At 40.7% G+C, this 23,589-nt stretch overlaps 1 protein-coding gene across 5 annotated transcripts; it reads left to right on the forward strand.

The window, feature by feature from the left end:
• Window positions 1–1,022: 1,022 nt before the first annotated feature.
• Window positions 1,023–17,743, forward strand: LOC100702363 (acyl-coenzyme A thioesterase 2, mitochondrial). 5 transcript variants are annotated; one of them, XM_003447487.5, is made up of 4 exons: window positions 1,023–1,151; window positions 8,007–8,462; window positions 15,377–15,564; window positions 16,637–17,743. In XM_003447487.5, exons 2-4 carry the CDS (start codon window positions 8,012–8,014, stop codon window positions 17,246–17,248), a joined length of 1,251 nt encoding a protein of 416 aa, XP_003447535.1. In that variant the 5' UTR covers window positions 1,023–1,151; window positions 8,007–8,011; the 3' UTR covers window positions 17,249–17,743. The 5 variants fall into 5 exon arrangements, with proteins under 5 accessions (XP_003447535.1, XP_025756243.1, XP_019203887.1 ...); XM_025900458.1 differs by having other exon boundaries at window positions 1,070–1,151; window positions 8,012–8,462; XM_019348342.2 differs by lacking the exon at window positions 1,023–1,151 and adding an exon at window positions 2,273–2,490.
• The last annotated feature ends 5,846 nt before the right edge of the window (window positions 17,744–23,589 follow it).

Raw genomic sequence — 23,589 nt, forward strand, 5'->3', positions numbered from 1 at the left:
TATTCATGATTTGAATCCTGGGTTGTGTGAAATCCCAGAAATACACCCTAGACAAAGTGAATCTGTGAACTAAGGTGTAGGTCTATTAGGTTATGTTGTGGTGATCCTCTGGTTGAGGGATGGGTGTTCATACTGGAATGCAAAATTAAAACCAATGGAAGATGGACAAGAAAAGTTCAAAGCCATCAGGTGCTCAGTTTAGAAAAAAGAGAAAAGAAGAGGAGAAGAAACGAACAAAAGATACAGGTAAACAGATGTGTCATTGGATAATGGCAGGTCATCCTGAAACAATCAGAATCAGAATACTTTATTAATCCCTAAGGAAATAATGTGGGTTACAGTTGCCCCAAGAAGAAATGGTAAAAATAGTAACAGTAACAGACTAAACTCCAAACAATACATTATGTTACAGATTTTAATATTAATTAGTCATTGTCAATTGTTGATTTGTCCTGTTCTCATTGTATGACGAATTATGATGGCTGTTTGGTAGCCGTTTATGTTAATGTACAATCCTTAACATGTTTTGTGTGTGTTTGTGTTTGTGTGTGTGTGTGTGTGTGTGTGTGTGGGTGGGGGGGCGCCAGAGGGAGTGTTCCCCCAGGGCGCCAAACAGGCTAGGACCGCCACTGCACATCTGCTTACATTTAGTTGAATTCAATTGTGTAAATTTCCAATAAACAGTAAACCCATAGCTGCCTCGACACAAAGAAAATATACTGGAGCTCACAATTGAAACTTGTCGATTGTCATTCTTTTCCCCTTGTTGAGCCAACCAATTTTAGGCTTCGAAGCCTAGAATCGGCTGAATCCACCTTGACCGCTTTAAGGAAGCAATGGAATTTATTAAAACTGCAGTCTGAGTTGAGACTTAGGAGCTTTTCAAAAATAGTAGCAAAGTAAAAGGTGGAGGTCCGCATTTTGAGAAATATGCAAAAAGAGAGATGGGGAGCATTTTGTAGTAAGCTGCAGCTGGGTGCGACTGATCTCAGGTAACCATCGGCACTAATGAAAAAAAGTGTGTGCGTGTGTGTGTCAGCTGACTAAGCTGAGGTGAATGCTCTAAATTGGGACAGTATTTGGGTAGCGACTGAGTCCGAAAGAGGTTCTTCAACAATCAGGGCGCGCCATTTTACTCTGAATACTTCTCGGTGAGTTTTTTTTTTTTTTTTTTTTTTTTAAAAAACAAACAGTTATGAATATGAAACTGTTCTTTTTTGGGCTGCTCCCTTTAGGGCTCACCACATTGGATCATCCTGAAGTTTAGAAAGTTTAGAAAGTTTAGAGACCAATTGCTGGAAAATAAATTATTATCTAAAGGTTAACAAATGCGTCATGACAAATGATCATATAATTATCATCCAAACTAAGATTTTACAAATGTGTGCAGTGCAGTTTGAGAGCTCACAAATCCTTGCTCCACTCCACACAAATGCAGAGCAATTTCAGCAGACGGTAAACTATGCAAATGTATATTTCAAAGTCTCAATTGTGGTTTACGCAAAAAAAATTATGGAACCCAAACTTCACAAATATGATAATTTCTACTATTAAATAAAGCTTCCTATACATATTTGTAGCGTTTTTCTGTCGCTCACTTGCAGATGGGTAAATACAGATCCACGTCACACTTCCACAAATAAAAGCTCTATTCAAGCGCTAGTGGGAAATTGGGATATCTGGGCTTATTCTATTCCTTTCTTTTTTCAAATTAAATAGACGATAACATTTTTCTGTTCAGATGTCACAGCTGGACTGGCCATAGGGCATACCGGCCCAGTGGGCCGATCGTGATTTTTCGTTTTTATGGGCCGATGTTTTTTTTTTGTGTGTGTTTTGTTTTTGTTTCCTTTCTTTCTTTCTTTCTTTCTTTTGTAACAGTATAAACAGTGAAAGGTGGTGGATTGGCCAATTGGTCATGATCGACTCTGGGCTGGACCAATTACAGCCGCACCCTCCCCCTTGCTTGAGCAACATTTCTGAAAGCAATCCTGTCACAGACAAACAGAAGAAAATGGTATCGAGGTATCCGTATTGAGGTGAAAAGATATGCCCCGTACTTCAGCTAGAATGAAAAAAAAAAGAGACACAAAGCTGGAGTTACTATTTGTCTTTACGCTGCGCAGCTGCCTCTTCTTCTCTCATTCTTTCCCCCTCCCGGTGCTGTTGCTACTTCAATCATGAAACTGGTCAATGATCAGCTGATCGGTTTTTCTGTCGCAAGTCCCGTCTCTCTTCTTTGTTTATCGCCCACTTTGCGCCAGAAAGAGGAAACCAACGGATGTCGCGCTAGACAACAGCAGTACGTTTAAGCTTGATCAGCTGTTGTTAGAATGTATTTAATATTACTTTCTAGTATCAGCTGATGTTTCCTGGAGTCACAGCCGTAAAAGCTGCTGGTCATCATGATATCGGTTTGGATATCTGGTGAGAGGGAAACATGAAGATGAAACCAGGAGATATCCTTAAAGAATCATCAAAGCTGAACAGGTGATGGAGAAACAGATTTACCTTTTAGGTGACATGAACTGAACTGTTTCTAAGAGACAAAAAACAACAGGATCCTTTTCTACGTAGCTGACAGCTGGTAACTGTGCAGAGGCGGGTCTAGCAAAGTTTTGCCAGGGGGTGAGGTAGGGCATTACCAGGGAAAGGGTGGCACAAAAAATACTTTTCTTTTTTATTCTGATTTAAAATGTCTAGCTTTTAATAAATAATTATCTGCATCTTACAACCAAAGTGGCCATCTGATGTAAAATCGATAGAAATCATACATATACCATCAAGACAGTGTACATCACTGTCACAACAACACAAGCATTTCACTACATGTTGTACTCTAAATAATTGTGCATGTGACAAATAAAGGTTGTTTATTTGATTGTTTGTTTTCATTCAAAGGCTTTATTGCTTTTCCTTTAATACCTGGTTGGCCGGTGTCTAGTCAAAATGGCCGGGAGGATTTTTTGTCCCAATCCAGCCCTGTCAGATATGAAGGCAAAATTACAATGTAGACAAATGTAAATAAAGCTAGATTCTGCTTGTGTTCTACATAACCAATGCCTAGATTTAGAGTTGACATTAAAATAAAGTTAGAATTCTGTTTTATAACAACAACAACACTAATAATAACCATAATTATAATAATTATTATTATATGGCAGGTGGAGTTAATGATTCGCAGAAATAGCTAGTAAACTGGCTTCTCTTTTACCTTTATACTTTGACGACATTTCAGAGCCTATACTTTGAGGACAAATGTGGGTAAATCTAGGTCGAAACGCCCTCATCCTGCAACAAGAGCAACCATGGCAAAGATGTCATTGAAGTGAAGTTGTTAATTTTCATCTAATTTTTCAAACGTATTGTTTTAAATGTTTAAGGGTTTTTTTTTTGGGGGGGGGGTGTCAATGATTTAGATCATTTTATTACAGATCACAAAGTTAAAATACCTATTAGAAGTGACTGATAAACAAAGGGTGTAACAGATAACACAATAACTAATGTATCTAAATCCAGTCTTAAAGTGATGACGTGATGAATCCTGCTTCCGGGCCCAAACTACCCTGCTTTTAATAAGGCTTTTGTGTATTTAACATGTTTTAATGCTTTGTACCTTGTTCTATTTAATCTCAACAAGCCCCTAAAAATAGTCAGTGATCACTGTCGGTCTCTCTCGGTTTTTATTACCACTATTCATTTTAAAGCTCAGTTTTTAAAACCTTACGATGTAACTACAGCCCAGTCCATGCAGCAGTATATGAATGACTAACCTCGTATTGTGGATGAATTATCTCAGTTGTTCTCCCGACTGAAGTTCGGTGTGTTTACAGCATCCTGCCATGCAATTGCATTTGTCTCTGACCATCGAGAATCGTCACATTAACATTTATCGAGTGGAAAAATGTTAGTGTTTATCCTCCAGCTTCACTGTTTATATTATGCAAACATAACTGTGTCACTAGCAAGCACGTAGCACATTGTTATATACCAGCTAGTCCAACTTCAGTAACCCTACAAACGTCACTGCTGTTTACTTTCCTGTCTTCATTTATTTCGGAAGTGATAGCAGAGCTGTACGTCTTAATTTGTGTCAGAAATCCCTCAGTCAGGACATGCTATATTATATTTAGATGGAAACTAGCGAGCTAACTTCTAACTCCGTTAAATTTCATAAATTCCATTTTTATGGTTGCCTGGATGTTAAACTTAATTGTTACACCTGGTAGAGCAGCCAGACTGATCATTTTATTACAGATGAAAGAATTTAGAGAGTTTTTCAACTCTCAGTAATGCTGCCGTGATCGTTTGACTTTGGGACATGCAGCAGAGTTTGGGCCCAGACATGGCTAATAACGTCAGACTTAAAGACCGGATAGTTTAATTAGTACAAAGATAATTCCTTAAATAAAGGACTGTTTAAAAAAATATATTTCTTTGGATTGACTTTGGACTTTTCTCTGTTTATCCCAGAATCTTCTTTTTTCCCCATTTGCATGTGTTACCACCTTGTAAGGTTTGTTAATATTTGTTAATATTACCTAAAGGTTCCCGAAAAGAAGCTTTATATCAAGGGTAAACATAGTAAACATAAGACAATATGGTTTTGTGAAAATGTATTACAAGAAAAAGGTTAGCAAGCCACCAAATGTACCCCTTTCTGGACCCACCACTGTACTAAAGTGAAAGCAGTCTCTCTCTTTTCCTCTCAGACAATATTTTGTGATTAAAAACAAACTGCCTATTGTACTTGACTAATGTTTGCCATAGAACAGTGTTTCCCAACCACCGTGCTGTGGCACATAGGTGTGCCGTAAGAAATGATCAGGTGTGCGGTGGAGGATTATCTGGTTCCACATGATTAGTACTCTAAGCAACTGGCATAACGGGCAGAACAATGACATTCTCTTCCCTTTCAGGGCAGTACAACTACGTGCTCTAATTAAATGGGTTGCCAACTGCCAGTAAAACAGAAGACGAAGAAGAAATTACATAATAGTCATGCTGTGAGTTAGACAACACAGCACGTAATAGCAGCGAAATAACAATAGATAAATATTTGAAAAGAAAAAATAGTCAATCTGACCTGGGCGCTGGAGGAAATTCCGACCCTGATGAAGTCCCTAGTAGTGGTCACAAGAAAGCAAAAAAGGTATACTGGCAACAAACCGAGCCAATTCTGCTATGCCATTATGCTTTTTGTGACATTTTTGTTGGATGGTGTGCCATGTGATTTTTCTAATGTGAACTATGTGCCATGGCTCCAAAAGGTTGGGAAACACTGATATAGAAGACTTACAGTGCATTCTGAAGAATTTTTAAATATCTTTAACACACAAGAAATGAAAGCTTAGGTGGTGGTGGAGAAGGGAAAGGAAATCCTGTCATGTCTGGAGCTAAACACCACACTTTTCAGATTTGTATTTTAAAAACTTTTAATGACCATTTATCATTTACCATCCATTTCACAATTATTTCCTTTTGTGCTTGTGCATCATGGTTCCAATGTGGCAAAAGTGTGAAAAGTTAAATGGGTATGAATACTTTTTCAAGGCTTCTTACATTTAAAAAAGCGATGTAGTGGTTTACTTTGTTTATGCATTTCTGACTAATGTACAGGATTCTTCGTGTGTCCAACTCTGCTATGGCTGGTTTATATTGCTTAATGTAGTCCAGCCAGAGATGAGTCAGATACTGTTGATCATGATATTTTATTACACCGATTAGCACATGCTGTAGGTATTACAGGTACTGTGCTGCAGTGGTTTGTATCATATCTATCTAAAAGACTCCAATTTGCTCATGTAAATGGAGAGTCCTCATCACACACTAAGGTTAGTTATGGAATTCCACAGGGTTCCATACTAGGACTAATTCTGTTTATGCATTATACATGTTTCCCTTGGCAGTATCATTAGAAGGCATAGCATACGTTGTGACTGCTATGCAGATGACACCCCACTTTATCCGTCCATGAAGGCAGATAACACACACCAATTAGTTAAACTGTAAGAATGTATTCAAGACATAAAGACCTCAAACTTTCTGCTTCTAATTCAAATAAAACTGAGGTTCTTGTACTTGGCCCTTAAAATTTTAGAAATATGGTATCTAACCAAGTGCTTACTGTGGATTGCATTTACCTTGCCCCCCAGTAAAACTTGCTGTGAAAACTTACATATGCAAATTGTGTCCTTCAATTTGCATATGTAACAAATATGTAGGACTGCTGTTTTCCCCCATTTGCGTAAAATCACCAAAACGAGAAACATCCTCTCTCAGAGTGACACTGAAAAACGACTTCGCACATATATTACTTCTAGGGTGGACTACTGTAATTTGTTATTATTAGGTTATCCACACCATGAAAAGCCTTCAGATGATCCAAAATGCTACAACAAGAGTACAGACAGGGACTTGAAAGAGAGCATATTTGTCCTGTACTGGCTTCTGTTTATTGACTCCCAGTAAATTCTAGAATTAAATTTAAAATCCTGCTCACATACAAGATATTGAAAAATCAGACCCCATCTTAATGACCTTATAGTGCTCTCTTCCACATCATATCTTTATCCTGTCTTCCTCCCCTCATCCCCAACATTAGATAAAGAGATTGTTCAAGATTGGTGAGATATGTCCAAGCCATTTGTTACGGTTTCATTTTTTTTTAATGGCAATGTTATTGAATTATTATTATTTTGTTTTTTACATTGATTGGTGACTTACAAAAATACAAATACAAATAAAATATACATTAACTTTTGGATGGAAGTAAACTTAAATTCTAATATAAAATACTTCAGTACATCTCATTTAGCTTACTGAAAGCTCTAACCCCCTACAACAGGCATGGGCAGTGTGCAAAATATATACAGAGCCATACATACTCCAAAAATGCTCTGTTTACAGCTTTAATGATAATGTTTTATTATTACAAAATAAATAGTGTGTATGAAAAAAATACATTTCCCAAAGGGACTCCTGCAATTAGACAGATTTTTGTTGTATTAAAGAAATCACAAAGTTCTTCAGATATCAGTGGACTGGTTCAGTGTCAGCACTGTGGGTATGGAGAGATGGAAGGGAGACAGTTAAGCCCGAGCCAGAGGTTTGGCCTGTTTGGCATGACCGCAAGTTGCCAGATAAATGATTTAGTATACATATGTACAAAGGGTCTGCGTGCACCAATTCCATGTTGGCTAAAAAAAATCATTAGTTAGGTTAATAAAGTATCCTACTAATACTAGGACAGCCTAGCAGTTTCTTTTATATGGCCTTCATTATAAATTTTAAGTTCCAATTGTCTTTCTTTTCTCCTTTGAAACCCAGACATCACTTTTAACTGGGCCATTCTACTTTCTTCCCACTCTAGTGCTGGATTTTATTCTTTGTTGCTAAAAATAAAACAAAACTAATGCCAGGAAACATCACAAGTACCTTGTGACGGAAACACTTTATGGTGATAGGTAAACAATTTTTGTTAAGGAAAAAAAGGTCTGTTCTACTGTTTTCTAGGGCGCATTTAAGTCTCAGGGTCTTAGAACTGTTATCCTTTAGTCGCTCTTACAGTGCCCCTGCATATAGCCACAGTCACATAATCTCTAAAAATGGACATATCACACAGAACTTGGCATTGAACGCGTGTTTAAACTTTTAGTCTCAGTGTTTGTTTCAGTTATGTCAGTTATTCACTTTCTGTTTTCGTTTTATTGTCTCTTGTCTCTTTTTTTGCAGTTTTACTTCCCCTGTTTTCATTGTCTTGATTAGTTTTAGCTGTGTCTTGTATGTTTCTGTAAAACATGGACTTTTACAGTGAATTTTTTAGAATGGTTATATTGTTAAAGTACTGGATTTATGTCTCTAAGACTAAATGAATGAAGCTGGATTTGGAGCCTTATTTTTCATCTTGTGTTTCACCACATTTTTTCTCCTTGTAACAGGCGGTCTGAAAGAAGAGGTTTATCACATTCATTCATTCATCAGTACAGTCCTTTTTCTTCTTTCAGAAAAGATGTCCTCCCAAGTTAGACTAAGGCTTCTGCCGAGTGCCAGGTGTCTGTTTGATGAGCCCATTCAGGTGAAGGTGGAAGGGTTGAGGTCCAGACAGGTGGTCATCATGAGAACCAGATTAACTGATGAGGAAGGAATGGTGTTCAGCTCCTCGGCCACCTACAGGGCTGATGGTAGTGGGGAAGTCGACCTGAAGAGAGATCCCTCACTTGGTGGGACCTACATTGGAGTAGAACCCATGGGTCTGCTGTGGTCCATGAGGCCAGACACCATGCACAAAAGGTTTCAAAAGACAAGATCCCTGGAGCCCCAGGTGGTGAAGTTTTCTGTGTACGAGGAGGAGGGCAGGAGGCTGGCAGAAGAGACAAATGAGAGGCTTCTGATGGCAAATGGATTCAACCGGGTCCTTGTCAAAGTGGGGAACATTAGTGGAGTCCTTTTTACTCCTCCAGGTATTGTAGGTGATTCCTATCTTACTGTCTTCAGATTTGTTAAATTATAGCCTCAAGTAGGGATGGGAATTGAGAACTGGATCTTCTAGACATCCACTTCCTAGTAGTCCAATTCCTTGAAATTGTTAGTCTGCCTGCCTATCAATCCTGCTTATCAGTTCTTGTTCTAATGGTACAATAAGCTGATTTTAATTTTATGTGTGTTTGTGTGGAGGATTCAAATAGCAGCACAGTCTACAGTGTGGATATGGACTTAACTTTTATTTTTATACCACAAAAGGACAAGGGCACAATGGTGATGTGCAAAATGCATTCAGGACAGAAAACAACCACATGCTCCAAACACAACTTTGCCATTTGCAAGTACCTGCACAGATAGCATGGTACCGCTAAGCTAGCCAAGAACCCAGGGTGACGCTGAATGTAATCGAATATTGAACCCCAGCTGGCACCCAGATGGCAAACTGGTGAGCAGTCAAGGTGGAGCCTCCATTTCTACCTGTTCAAGTTTCTAAAGCAGAATTACTGTGGCAGTCTCTTCAGACTCTGTCTTTGCTAGCTCTCATCTTTGCTTTGTACTGCAGCTTTGAGTTCTATTAAGAGCAGCTTTGGTTAATGTTAAGAGAAAGATGAAATGTGTGTCCTTATTAGGATAGGGATTTGTGTTTGTGTGTCGGACTGTAGCTTTAAGGTTTAAATTAATAAAAGGTAATTATGCGACCCTGGCTTCAGGTCATTTTACAGAGTAACCTGAAAGTAATGCAATGAGAAGTATAACAAATTACTTTCTCCTGGGAGTAACTAAGTAATGCATTGCATCGATTGTAAGAAATGTATTCTATGTAATTTGTGTAATTTTTACTTTGCGTAATGACCCCAACACTTTTCACAACAAAGAGGGGAAATACTTTCAGTATGCACAAACATTTGACCATGCAGCATGCAATTAATATGCACATATGAAATGTCTTTGATTCTTTCATATGCTGCTTAATGGTGGATCTGAATCTCAAAAGGAAGCCAAAGAGAACCCAGTGAGAATTGATAACTAATTAAATTAATAAGTGATATTGAATGGAATCGGAATAGCTAAATTCTTACAAATTCCCGTCCCTAGCTTTTAGTGTGATTTTAAACAAATATAAATAAATGATTTTTTTGCATCAAGGAAACATCTTTTTGTCATGGCCGTCATGGCCGATGTGTTTGAGGTGTGGACCCAAAATCAGGCACGGAAGAAAAAACGAAGTATAACAAAAAGCGAGTCATTTATTTGATGCTTGTATCCAAACAGAAAACAAGGCAAGGGGAACTGCGGAAAAACTTAACTAAAACTGAAACTGGGATAAACTAAAACTAACATGAAAACATCAACATGGGACGCGTTCAAAGATTCAAAGTGTTTATGGTCATGTGTACAGAAGAAATAGCATTTCTCTGTGCAATGAAATTCTTTCTTTGCTGTCCATACACAAATTCGAAGTTCGGTAGGGTTGAAGGAACAAGATAAATAAGGATAAAAATAAGACAATATATTAAGATAAATAAGATAAAAGGATAGAAATAGTGAAAGATAAATAAATAAGTAGAAAAATAAGTGAATGAAGACAAGTGAGGTATGCAAATGTCAATGTAAATGGATGTACAAAGGAGCTTAATGTGCACAATGAACTTAGAGTGCAAGGTGTCTCGATGTGCAAATTGCAGTTGAGGTAGGTCAGCTGTTCAGGAGTCTAAAGCTACGTCGACACTAATGCGGTTTTGCTTGAAAACGCATCGTTTTCTCTCCGTTTTGGCCTCCCATCCACACTGAGACGGTGTTTTCGTTGATGGAAAAAGCAGCGATTTGAAAACTCGCTCAAAAACGCATACATTTAGAAACTGTGCTTTCTCGTCACAGTGTGCACAGCGAAAACGCAGACTTTCTAAAACGATGACACATGTTAGTCATATGATGCAGTCATGTGACCAATTAAACTAAGATAGCGGAGAGCATTATACAGCAGTTGTTTTGTTTGCTCTCAGTTTTGACAGCCCTATTAAAGATTAATATCAGTTTGTACATGCTCCAGATAGCTTTTCTTCAAATTCTTTAATTCTCACTCGCTTTTGCAACTTTGTACTTTTGGGTTACTCGCAGCAACAACTCCACCTCATTGTCAGTCCATTTAAAATAAATTGGTGCTTTTCCTCAACATTCTGCCTCGACGTTTCAAAGAGCCAGAAAGTAAATAAACGGCAGACAGAAATGAGGCAGGCTGAATCATCTTGCGTTTCACGCACGCACAGTACTGGAACGTAAGCGTTTTCGGCCGTTTCAATGTGCACGCGCAACTCTGTGAAAACGACTGAAAACGCTACTGTGGACGCGGAGCGTTTTCAGATGAAAACACCGTTTTCAAATCTATCCGGGCTAGTGTGGACATAGCCTGATAGCAGTGGGGAGTTGTTGAGTCGGGACATTCTGGTTTTCACACTTTCTGAGGGCAGAAGCGTGAACAGTCTGTGTTGGGGGTGTGTGGGGTCCTTGAGGATGGAGGCAGCTCTCCTCTGGACTCTGCGATGGTAGATGCTCTGCAAAGAGGGCAGCGGAGTCCTGATGATCTTCTCTGCAGTTGTTATAACTCTCTGCAGGCGTTTGCGGTCCATAGTAGTAGTGCTACTGTACTATGCAGTGATGCAGCAGGTCAGTGTGCTCTCCACAGTGCAGCTGTAGAAGCTGCTGACGATCTTGGCCGGCATCCCAAATTTCCTCAGCCTCCTCAGGAAATACAGCCGCTGCTGAGTCTTCTTGACCAGCTGTGTGGTGTTCAGCAATGTTCCCTCTAATTTTTCATGTGCCTGAGCGAACACACAATCTCCCTGAGCGATCCCTTGGACCACTGTGAGTGACATCAGACATGTGCACTGTGGTCACACTAGCATCGAATCCATCCAAGTTACATGGTTTATTAAAATAATCAAATTACAGCATTTACATTTATGTTAGACTACTTTTAATTAACTGCTTTAGCCCACTTACAGTGAAAATTAAAGAAAAATCTTGTTCATGACCTGTGTAGTATGTTAACACTATTGGAAGTAAAAATAACTTGAACTCCAATCTTGAAAACACAACTTTATTTTTTGTAATTTTTTTTTTTTTTTTTTTAAATATAAAGCTCTGACTTGTATTATGAGTATGAGTCTGTGGTCTGGGAGAGAGTCCTGTAACTCTCTGTCTGCAAAATACAATATATAATAACCAATGTTGGGCAATTAATTACAGGGAGTGCAGAATTATTAGGCAAGTTGTATTTTTGAGGAATAATTTTATTATTGAACAACAACCATGTTTTCAATGAACCCAAAAAACTCATTAATATCAAAGCTGAATGTTTTTGGAAGTAGTTTTTAGTTTGTTTTTAGTTTTAGCTATTTTAGGGGGATATCTGTGTGTGCAGGTGACTATTACTGTGCATAATTATTAGGCAACTTAACAAAAAACAAATATATACCCATTTCAATTATTTATTTTTACCAGTGAAACCAATATAACATCTCCACATTCACAAATATACATTTCTGACATTCAAAAACAAAACAAAAACAAATCAGCGACCAATATAGCCACCTTTCTTTGCAAGGACACTCAAAAGCCTGCCATCCATGGATCCTGTCAGTGTTTTGATCTGTTCACCATCAACATTGCGTGCAGCAGCAACCACAGCCTCCCAGACACTGTTCAGAGAGGTGTACTGTTTTCCCTCCTTGTAAATCTCACATTTGATGATGGACCACAGGTTCTCAATGGGGTTCAGATCAGGTGAACAAGGAGGCCATGTCATTAGTTTTTCTTCTTTTATACCCTTTCTTGCCAGCCACGCTGTGGAGTACTTGGACGCGTGTGATGGAGCATTGTCCTGCATGAAAATCATGTTTTTCTTGAAGGATGCAGACTTCTTCCTGTACCACTGCTTGAAGAAGGTGTCTTCCAGAAACTGGCAGTAGGACTGGGAGTTGAGCTTGACTCCATCCTCAACCCGAAAAGGCCCCACAAGCTCATCTTTGATGATACCAGCCCAAACCAGTACTCCACCTCCACCTTGCTGGCGTCTGAGTCGGACTGGAGCTCTCTGCCCTTTACCAATCCAGCCACGGGCCCATCCATCTGGCCCATCAAGACTCACTCTCATTTCATCAGTCCATAAAACCTTAGAAAAATCAGTCTTGAGATATTTCTTGGCCCAGTCTTGACGTTTCAGCTTGTGTGTCTTGTTCAGTGGTGGTTGTCTTTCAGCCTTTCTTACCTTGGCCATGTCTCTGAGTATTGCACACCTTGTGCTTTTGGGCACTCCAGTGATGTTGCAGCTCTGAAATATGGCCAAACTGGTGGCAAGTGGCATCTTGGCAGCTGCACGCTTGACTTTTCTCAGTTCATGGGCAGTTATTTTGCGCCTTGGTTTTTCCACACGCTTCTTGCGACCCTGTTGACTATTTTGAATGAAACGCTTGATTGTTCGATGATCACGCTTCAGAAGCTTTGCAATTTTAAGACTGCTGCATCCCTCTGCAAGATATCTCACTATGTTTGACTTTTCTGAGCCTGTCAAGTCCTTCTTTTGACCCATTTTGCCAAAGGAAAGGAAGTTGCCTAATAATTATGCACATCTGATATAGGGTGTTGATGTCATTAGACCACACCCCTTCTCATTACAGAGATGGACATCACCTAATATGCTTAATTGGTAGTAGGCTTTCGAGCCCATACAGCTTGGAGTAAGACAACATGCATGAAGAGGATGATGTGGACAAAATACTCATTTGCCTAATAATTCTGCACTCCCTGTATATAGTTACTTCTTCAAAAAAGTAACAGTGATGCAAACAACAAAGTTTTTTGCAGCTGTTTACCTAAAAATGCAGCCAAGGCGTTTTTTTAAATAAACATTTCAAACTATTTACAGAACAATCAGGTGTTCTTCATCAAATTTGAAACCACACAAATTATTTGTGCCACTCCAAAAAATAATTTCTGTCCACTATGAGATAAAGGAGAACGACAGCCTGATACCTGCAGGCCTGACAACAGGAGATGTATCACCCCTGTAACACCTGTAACATTCAGTAGTCGCCTCATTGTTCTGACACACACAACAAAAGTATTGACTACACTACACACTAACTACACAAGATTTGCGCTAAACGTCTCAAATCTCACATCTCAAAGCCCCGCCTTCACTCCTAAAACTTCCCCCTTCCTAAACAACTAAATGCCATGTTGCCATATCATTTTTTGATTGGTTGACATGGTACATTTTTCCACCAACAGGAAAGGGTGGGGGGTTTTTTGGTTTTGTTTTTGCTCACAGGTGGAGAGTGCTTTTGAGCGTTTTCCTTATAAAACGCAGTTTTTACTGTTTCTTCCTGCAGTAAATATAAACAACGATAGTATTCAGGAAGAAAACCAAACATTGCAGATATTTTTATCATAACTTTGGTTTTACATGGCCTATCAACACAATTTAAAAACTGGTATAAAGTCCAAGCTTTTTTCGTAAATTGTTCCGTCTGTCTTGCTCACATCTCCAATGGTTGTTCACGTTGTCATTAACGTGGCTTCACTCCACATCAGCCACACCGCTTTGCTAGCTAAAACACCAGTGTCGGCACATAAGGACGTTAAAGTATTAATTTTAATTTCAATTCAGTTTAGATTTTTTTTTCTGTGCACAACGCAGATTTTCTGTGCGCAGAGACCATGCCAGCAGTGCGCAATTGCGCACGCGCGCAGCTTAGAGGGAACATTGTTGTTCAGTGTCCAGGTGAGGTCCTCACTGATGTGAACGCCCAGGTACCTAAAGTTGCTCACCCTCTCCACGTCACTCTCCCAGATGAACAGCGGCTGGTGAGGCCTCTTCTTCTTCCTCATATCCATTATCATCATTGTTTTATCAGTGATGAGTGAAATTGTTGTCCTCACACCATGACACCAGACCGGCCACCTCTCTCCTGTAAGCCGCTTCGTCCCCTCCAGTGATCCGACCAATCACTGCATTGTCATCCGCGAACTTCAGTATGATGTTTTCTTTGTTGGAGACTACACAGTCGTGTGTGTACAGGGTGTAGAGCAGTGGTTCTTAACCTGGGTTCGATCGAACCCTAGGGGTTCGGTGAGTCGGTCTCAGGGGTTCGGCAGAGCCTCCGCTGCGGAGGTCCGGACACACCCGAATTATCGTGTAAATTCCTGATGACACGCCCCGTTTGGCCATCACTGGCTGCAGATGATCATGCTACACTCAGCCCCATCCTCTAAACTGTAGAGGATGGGGCTGTGAGGCTGTGAGACGCCAGTGTGGAAACACCTGGGGAAACACAGGTGACACAAATGAACATGACGCCACAAGGGTAGCAAAATTAAAGACACGGAACATGGAAACACAAGACTTTCAAAATAAAACAGGAAACGTGGAGAGACATCATGTACAATCATGCCAGCTTGAAATGAGAGACACAGAGGGAGATTGAAACAGAACCACAGGGGACATGAGAGAAAGGGAATGAGACATGAGACATTCCTGTTTAATTTGGTAGCTTTTGTCTTATATCTGTAGAATTGTTATATTTATTATTAATTCATTATGTTTGAAATGACATTTTACTGATTATTGTTAAATTACACTTGACTTCAACAATTTAGATCAACTGAACTGAATAGTTTTTGGCATTATAGACTCAAAACTAACTATTTAATAGTTCAATATTTAATTCATGAAAAGTCTTAAAACTTAATTCTATAGTGGGGAAAGAGCTTTGAGAATATACGAGTGTCAAGGCTTTTATTCAGTAATGCTATGACCACTGATCTCAGTAGAAGTTAATAGAATGTGAAATATTACCTACTACTCTCAGGAAACCTTTTGTCTTTGTTCCAGGAGACGGTCCTTTTCCTGCTGTGTTTGATATATCCACCTTGAGATCTGAGCTAAGAGCCAGTCTACTGGCTAACAAAGGCTTTGTGGTCCTCGCAGTAACTGTTCCAACAGATAAGGCTGGAAAGACCCAAGAGATGCATCTGGACATGTTTGAAGAAGCAATGGATTTCTTGAAACAGCAACCGAAGGTAAGGTATTTTAGTGAGTACTTGTAAGGACTGCAGAAAGGAGGACTAGGTGTTGTAGTGCTGTAGCTAATGGGGAATATAATTCATCATCCCCATGAAATTCTGTGCAAAGGTACTGATCGAGAGTATGTCCATTAGCGGAACTTCCAGTCACGAAACACTGGATCAGCTCTTTACCTTCTCGAGGATATTTGAGGGCGTGTTATAAGATCTTAATGACTTGTAGTATCATATCACTTCACTCTCAGACTGTGTGCTTGCTTTTGTTTTCCAGAATATTTAAAAGTTGAATGGGAGGCAGAGCCTTCCGTTTTCAGGCCACTCTTCTGTGGAACTAATATAATTTGGATTCAGGAGACAGACCCTATCACTACTTTTAAGTTTAGGCTTAAAGCATTCCTTTCTTGCTAAAGCCTATAGTTAGAGCTGGATCAGGTGACCCTGAATCCTCCCTTAGTTATACTGCAGTAGGTGAAGAAAAGGCATTTGACTGCATCCCTCAGAGTATTCTGTGGGAGGTGTTTCGGGAGTATGGGGTGTCTTGCCCATTGCTACGAACCAGTCGTTTCAAGAGCTTGGTCCACATTGCAATAACCTTCTCTCTAAGGGAGAGAGGGTTGGGAGTTCAACCATCCAGGAGGGCCTCAGAGTAGAGTCATTACTCCTCCACAACGAAAAGGAGCCAGTTGAGGTGGTTTGAACATCTGATAGGGATGCCTCTTGGGCTCCTCCTGGGTGAGGTGTTCTGGACATGTCCCACTGGGAGGAGTTCCTGGGGCAGACCCAGGACACACTGGAGAGATTGTGTCTATTGGCTGGCCTCGGAACATCTTGGTTTTCTCCTGTATGAGCTTTAGAAGGTGGCTGGTGAGAGGGAGGTGTGGGCCTCTCTGCTTAGGCTGGTGCCCTCAACCTGATCCCAGCATAAAAAAATTGATTGATTAACGATGTATAGATGGATGGATCACATTTCCATTTAATTTGTTGGGATGGTTACAGTTCTTCCAAAATGCAAATTACATGTGTGTTGTTATTTATAAATCATCTTGATAATTTGTGTGTTATTTCGCAGGTGGGCGGTAAAGGAATTGGCATAATATCAAGATCAAAGGGAGCAGATATTGCACTCTCACTTGCTGCGTTTGTGCCAGGTGTTGATGCTGTAGCTTGGGTGAATGGCTGTAATGCCAATGTAGGCACTCCCCTGTACTACAAGAAACAGCAGATCCTGTCACCCTTATTGTTTGATATAAGCAAGTTTATTCCTACTGAGTCAGGTGCAGTCATTGCAAAGCATGCTCTTGACGATCCCCGAGCAGAGAAGAACAAAGGCAGCCTTATCCCCATTGAACAAGCCACGAGCCATTTTCTATTTGTAGCTGGAGAGGACGACCTCAACTGGGACAGCAAGGCCTACATGGACCAGATGGTGGAGAGACTGAAGTGTCATGGGAAGGAAAACTTTGAGAGTGTGTCTTACCCTGGAGCTGGACACTTGCTGGAGCCACCCTATGCACCCTTCTGTTCCTCTTGTTTACATACTGAAAGTAAAGGCTTAAGTATTTTGTGGGGAGGTGAGCCCAAGATCCATGCAGCAGCTGAGGTTCACCTGTGGAACAAGATCCAGAAGTTCTTCAAAACTCACTTGATCTGTGATAAACCAAAGACCAAAGCCAAGTTATAAATTTTAAAAAGGATGATTAGAAATCTGGAGTAACAGAAAAATAAATCGTAACGGAAAATAAACAGTAAAAAAATCACGACTGTTAATACCTTGTAATTAACACAATATTTTTAATGATATTTCTTCAATTTCTTTTTGTGTGCTCACATATATAACAAGACCAATCTAACAATATAATAAAACAGATAAAACAAGAAAACAGATCACATCTTTAGAAATGCAATTTGTCAGATGGTATACATGTCTTTAAACAGCATTTTAGAGCATGGAGGTACAGTTCAGTTCATACTGCATTTAGTGTGTTCAGTTTACTGTAAGTGCATGATGCATACAAGTTTCAGTGACCGATACATTTTATAATCACAACCTATTGTAGGTAAGCTGAATTAACAAAGGTCCAGTTTTTATTATCCTGCATCTCTCCATGTACTCTGTGTTCTGTTTTTGTTTTGTTTTTTTCATTTTTGAATAAAAATGGTTTTCGTGTCCTCTTGATTTTTGCCTCTATACTCTGGACTCAACAGCCCTCTATTACTTATTTTTAGTCAGCCTCTGTTACCAAGTTTAGAAAGTTTTATTTACATTACTTCTGATTCATTTTTACTGTACAGTCATGTCCTTGCTTGGGTCATCTCTCCTGATCTTGTCATTCCATGGGCATGTATTCAGATTTAATGACGGTAAAAGAATATTTAAGTGTAAACATGAAAATGAGAAATAGCACATTTCAATAGTTGTTCTTTTAATTTGATTTGGTGATTTTAAATTTGTCATAGCTGTGAATGTGAATAGTTGCCTAGATCATAGGCCTATTTTGTGTGTGTGCGCACATGTGAGTGAGTACGGACCAGACGTGGTCTGTGTGTGGCTGCTTGTTTTCTTGTAATGGGGAATAAACTGAGTAAGTCTGCCTTGAAAGGGGATGGAATAAATTGCAAAGTATTCACCGGGCAGCACATAGTATGTAGATCATTGAAGAAAGAAGTGAAACTGTACGCAAAGCAGGTGAATGTGTCTGACGCCACTGTGTGTGTGCGCCCCAGAGGAGTGTGAAAGTATGTGTGTGAGAGTTGTCTCCAACTGGGGAAGAGGTGATTCTGCAGGTCACCAACTACCCCAGTGGACACAAAAGAAATAAAGTAGTTGTGTTGTTGATTAAAAAAAGTAACGATGATATGAAGAGTGTTTGGTTTTTCTCAGCCTAAAACACCTACAATCTCACTTTGTTTTTAAGAAAGGAGAGTTCAAAAACCAGAGAGAGGAGATGTGTGTTGTTTAAGCAGTGATGAGAATGATGAAAATGTCTCAGTGTGTCACTTGCAGGTGAAGAGCAGACCTGGATCAATTTTCCATATGCAGCAGTTGGAGGAAAATTATAGGTTAAACATCAATAGGAAACACTCAGGCCGAGCTTTTGGCTGAATTGTGTTTACAGCTTAACTCCTATGTGTTCCTCACCCTGAAAAAGCAAGCTCCACAGAAGCTAACTTCTCCTTGAAGACAAGGAGTGCAGTCCCAGAAGCACAGGCATGAACATCAACAGTTGACAGCAGGCCAAAGCCAAGAGACAACAGCAGTGTTCTGAGCAGCAAAGACCCAGCAAGCAGCAGCACTATGGGCAAACGGTATCAGAAAGAGAAAGAGAAGACCCATCATCATGGATGGATGGAAATGCATTTCCAGCAAGCTGCAACTTGACTGTGTGTGAAGAGGACTTTTGAGGAGACTGTCTGAGTGACATTTGCCACTTTTGGAGTAAAATGGCAAGATGAGACAGTGGAAAACACAGGACAAAGCTGAAGAGAACTGACTGTCATTGGACTGCAAAATGGGAGAGGAGAACGGAGTGGAGGAAGCAGATGAGAACACAGAGGAATGCTGTTGTTTAGTGTGGGAAATCAAAATTGAGTTAGCAAACCTGGGAAAAAGAAAACGGACTGCTTTAAGTGGGAAAATTGAGAAAGAGTCTGGACTACAAAATGAGAAAGGTACACAAAAACACACACAAACAGAAAATGCATTAACCATACTAACCCTATACATATATACATACAATGAAACTCATGAAGACCAGACAGCATCTTAAGCATGCGATTCTGTTTGTCATCTTGTCCAAGTCACTTAGTGAGATGAAAAGTGATACATAGACTAGTGGACTAATATTATAGTAGGAAAGATGATTGCATTATAGATAGGGATGGGTATCGAAACCCGATTCTTGTTGAGAACCGGTTCCCACTGTTTCAATTCCTTGGAATTGTTTGCCATTTTTGCAAACGATTCCCTTATCGATTCCAGTCGCCCCGAATGACGTCACCACGTTGCGGAGTGTCATTTACTTGGCAGGGCGCCTAAGCGGCTCAAACGCTCAAAAGTCTGGTTATACTTTACGAGAACGGATGACAACAGGGCAACTTGCAATACTTGCAAAGTAGATATTTCATTTAAGGGAGGAAACACTACGAATATGCAAAAGCATTTGCTCACAAAACACGCGATGACCTTAAATGAATGTCGTGTTTTTAATTCCGTTCCGGACACGCGAATCTCAACCCAGCAGCAGCGGTAACGTTTGCACGTCCTCTCCCGTTAATACGGCAGGTAAATAATGAACTAACAGTGCATATTATGTTAGTGCGATCTGCCTTATTACAAAACCTGCCATTACTGTGCGCTGCATTTAGGTGACCATGATGAGAGAGACAGACAGAGTCTGGCTGGCTCAGATGCTGGCAGTTCTTGCTGCAGTCTACCGGTTGTGTCTCCTTTCAGGCCAGGATAGACGAATGTCACCGAGCAGTGACCAAGTTTGTGGTCAAAGGCTTGCACCCATTTGCCACAGCAGATGCCCCCGATTTTCGGTAAGTGAATGTGTTTAATTGTAGGAAGGGACATTACTGGATATTCTTGTGTAATTGCTACAGAATAATTTATGTTATGCTTTGTTATTGCTACAGAAGAATATTTATTTTATTATTGTACATTTACAATTTTTTTTCCTGGGGACCCTGTGACACCCCATTGAAGAGCCGTAGGCTGTGGATCTCTTAAGATCTCACTGTTGGGTTTGTAAGGCCATGTTACTCCTAAATTTCTATCTTGTTCAAAGAGAAGATATAAAACAAAGTTCTAAGCTAATCGACCTTAGTGTTCTCTTTTTAAAAAAAGAATCGATAAAGAATCGAATCGTTAAACAGAATCGAAAATGGAATCGGAATCATGAAAATCTTATCAATACCCATCCCTAATTATAGAGGGGGAAAACAGAATGCTGATGAGGGGTCTTGAATGAGTGAGCTGAGTGAGCTAATAGGTTGTTGAGTTTCTGAGGTGTGTGAAGAAGTTTTAACATGGCACACATCTAGTTACATGAGAAGAAACTTATTATGTGATAAGACAATAGGGTTGTGTTGTGTGTGATGTGGTGTGAGGTGTGTGGCTGATGGATGAATGTTTTGAGATTAATCTAGCTGATTTGTCTTTTGTTACAAAGTTGAACCTGCCAATGGCAGTCCATGCTCCACCCCATAATCTGCTCCTTCTTCCAGTCGACGTGTGGGTTGTGTTGCGTAAGCCATGGATAACCCAGCACGAGCGGGGTAACCGGTGCCTTAAACACGCAGAGACTAATGTTCTCGGTGTGGTTACCTGAGAGAGTGAGTGTGACGGGTAAGGTGACGTGCGTTATGTCTGGCAAACGCTGACCGGACAGGGCGGACACACGGAGGGGATGAGGAAGCGGTCGGGTGCTAATGCTGAACTTAGTAACCAGGGATGCATCAATGAAATTCTGTTCGGCACCAGAGTCAATTAACACAGAGAGAGAATGTGACGAAGACTGGATGGTGAGTTTAGTGGGCAACAAGAGACGGGAAGAGTGCCGGAGAGAGCCGCGAACGCCCCAGCTTCATGGGTTGCTCCTCCTCTGTTCCAGAGGCTCTGGCCTCTTGTGCTTCAGGCTGGGCGTCCCTAGGGACCAGGGGTTCTCGAAACAGCTGCCTTCGTGAACTCTGGCGCGCCCGCAGGCGATCATCAACCTGAATGCATAGCGACATTAGAGCATTAAGAGAGGCAGGGAGTTCGCGCATCATTATTTCATCCTTGAGCTCTTCACGGATGTTATTTAATAAGGTGGTTCTCAAAGCTTCAGGGCCCCACTTAGTCTGTGCAGCTAGGGTCCAGAAATCAACAGAAAAGTCAGCCATGCTTCGCCTACCTTGTTTCAGATTAGTCCAATGATAGCCGGCAGCCTCAGCACTTGAGCCTTTGTCAAACACAGACTTGAAGCAAGACAGGAAATCATCGTAAGACATTCCGGGGCAAGCTTGCAGCTGGGCCTGAGCCCAGGCCAGGGCTCGATCCCGCAGTAGCTGGGTGAAGTAAGCAATCTTAACCCCGTCAGAAACAAATACATGAGGTAACAGTTGAAACTGCATGAAACAATGCAACAAAAATCCCGCACACTTCCCCGTCTCCCCAGAAAAAGCCTCAGGTGTGGGCAAAAGTTTATCCAGCGACACCGCGGAAGCTACTGAGGCTACTGCGCTAGCAGCCGGAGTAGCTGTAGCTGCTGTAGTGGCAACAGGAGCGTGTGTTACCTGGGGAGGGAACACGGGAAGCGGGTTGTCGGCCAGTGGAATCCGTTGGGCGAAAGCCTGAGTTAGTAATGCCACCTCTCCACTGAGCTGGACTAGCATTTGTTCATGTCGGTGCAGAAGCTCCTCCAGAGATGTGGGTGCTGCTGCTGCCGAAGCCAAGTCTGCCGAGTCCATAATGGTGGCTGGATTATTCTGTCAGGCTCAGGAGAGACTCAGAGGCAGACTGTCTCAGAAGTTCACAATTTATTGACAAACGGACACCAGGTGCAGATATATACAGGTGAAAGTCACAGGGAAGGGGTCTCCAGGAAACACAGGCACGGGGAGGGAAACGCACGGGGCTATGTACAACAATCCTCCTCTGCCGCTCAGGCTTGGCTCTTACACTCTGGCTAAAGCTCACCAAAACAGCAGTCCTCAGGCTGGTAAATTGAGTCTGGCACAGGGAGAAGAGAGCAGGTAAGTCACAGCACGAATGAAACTCAGGAAATAGCTTGAATCTAGCGTTGACACTGATGAGCGTTTCACAATAATCCAGCGATGAAGCATTCTCAGCCGCCGCCTTAAGTAGTGAGCGTGATGATGAGATGATCGTTTGCAGGTGTCAGAGCCAGGGGCTGGAGTCGCCATGACTCCGCCCCGGTAGAGCGCAGCGCACGGGAGGAGAGAGAGACGCAACACAACAAAAACACTTGTGGCCATACTGAGTCAGCTGAGAAGGCACAGGGACCATGACAGAAATAGAGACTCAGCGTGGCTGCAGCTTGTTGCTGTGTCAGCTTAAATCAGTCATGTGATTTGGAGGCGCAGCGTGTCCGTGGACCACAGAGGGTTAATAACACTCATCTTCATTCCATTTCCAGAGTGTTACAACCAACTACCTGTGTGAAATCTGAAATTCCCATGGTGTTATTCAAAATGTGCTCTGGAAAAATCATAAGCATCACTTGCTACTGAAAACAAGAAAAAAGCCGGTCCTGCTATGGGCTGAACCATTTGTTAAAGGTGGAGGGGGGGAACACTATGCAATATATTCAGTTTTAGCATTTATATTCACTGTTGACTGTAACTACGCTCAAAGTGTTAATGCTATCCTATTTTAATAAACAACACTGTCATATGCAAAACTGGGGTGGCACTTGGGGTGGCAAGGGCTCATTTTAGGGTGGCACTTGCCACCCCATGCCACCCTTCTAGAACCGCCCCTGGTCTAGTTAAGTAAATCTTTTCTAAGTTTTCTATGTTGGGTACAATTATTAACTCAGTTGATGAACTTAAAGCACATTTGATTCCTCTTTCCATGACCACACAGCCATTTCAAAATGTAAATAGCAATTTAAAATTTCTTTTACATTGTTTAAAATTAAACTTTTAAAAACATAGATGTGGATGAGGTCAGAAGAACAAAATCCATGACGTTAATGCACATTCACAATTAATTAAAAGTTAATAAGACTTACAAGGTGGTAACACAAGCTGACTCGAAATAACAGTGAAACTGTTATTGATCGCTCAATGTGGTTCACAAATTACATTTGCTATAGACGCAAAGCAGTACTTCATCCACCTCCGAATAATTCTTGTGCTTATAGGTTGTCTTTTAACAAGAAGAATATATTTTGGTAATAGCAGGACTAAAATAGAGCTAGTCTAAAACATATAATGCTTATTTAATATGCTGCACTCTGCATGAATTTTTCAGCCTACTCTAAATATTTTCCTCAGGGATGAATAAGGTATTCT

The sequence above is a fragment of the Oreochromis niloticus genome, linkage group LG18 (genome assembly GCF_001858045.2).
Source record: "Oreochromis niloticus isolate F11D_XX linkage group LG18, O_niloticus_UMD_NMBU, whole genome shotgun sequence".
Taxonomy (NCBI): domain Eukaryota; kingdom Metazoa; phylum Chordata; class Actinopteri; order Cichliformes; family Cichlidae; genus Oreochromis; species Oreochromis niloticus.

What these genes read in the sequence shown, in the direction of transcription:
- LOC100702363 (XM_003447487.5), top strand. Translation starts at nt 8,012, where the DNA reads ATGTCCTCCCAAGTTAGACTAAGGCTTCTGCCGAGTGCCAGGTGTCTG. An exon ending in AGTCCTTTTTACTCCTCCAG is followed by an intron (nt 8,463 to 15,376) that starts GTATTGTAGGTG and finishes TCTTTGTTCCAG; the next exon opens with GAGACGGTCCTTTTCCTGCT. An exon ending in TCTTGAAACAGCAACCGAAG is followed by an intron (nt 15,565 to 16,636) that starts GTAAGGTATTTT and finishes GTTATTTCGCAG; the next exon opens with GTGGGCGGTAAAGGAATTGG.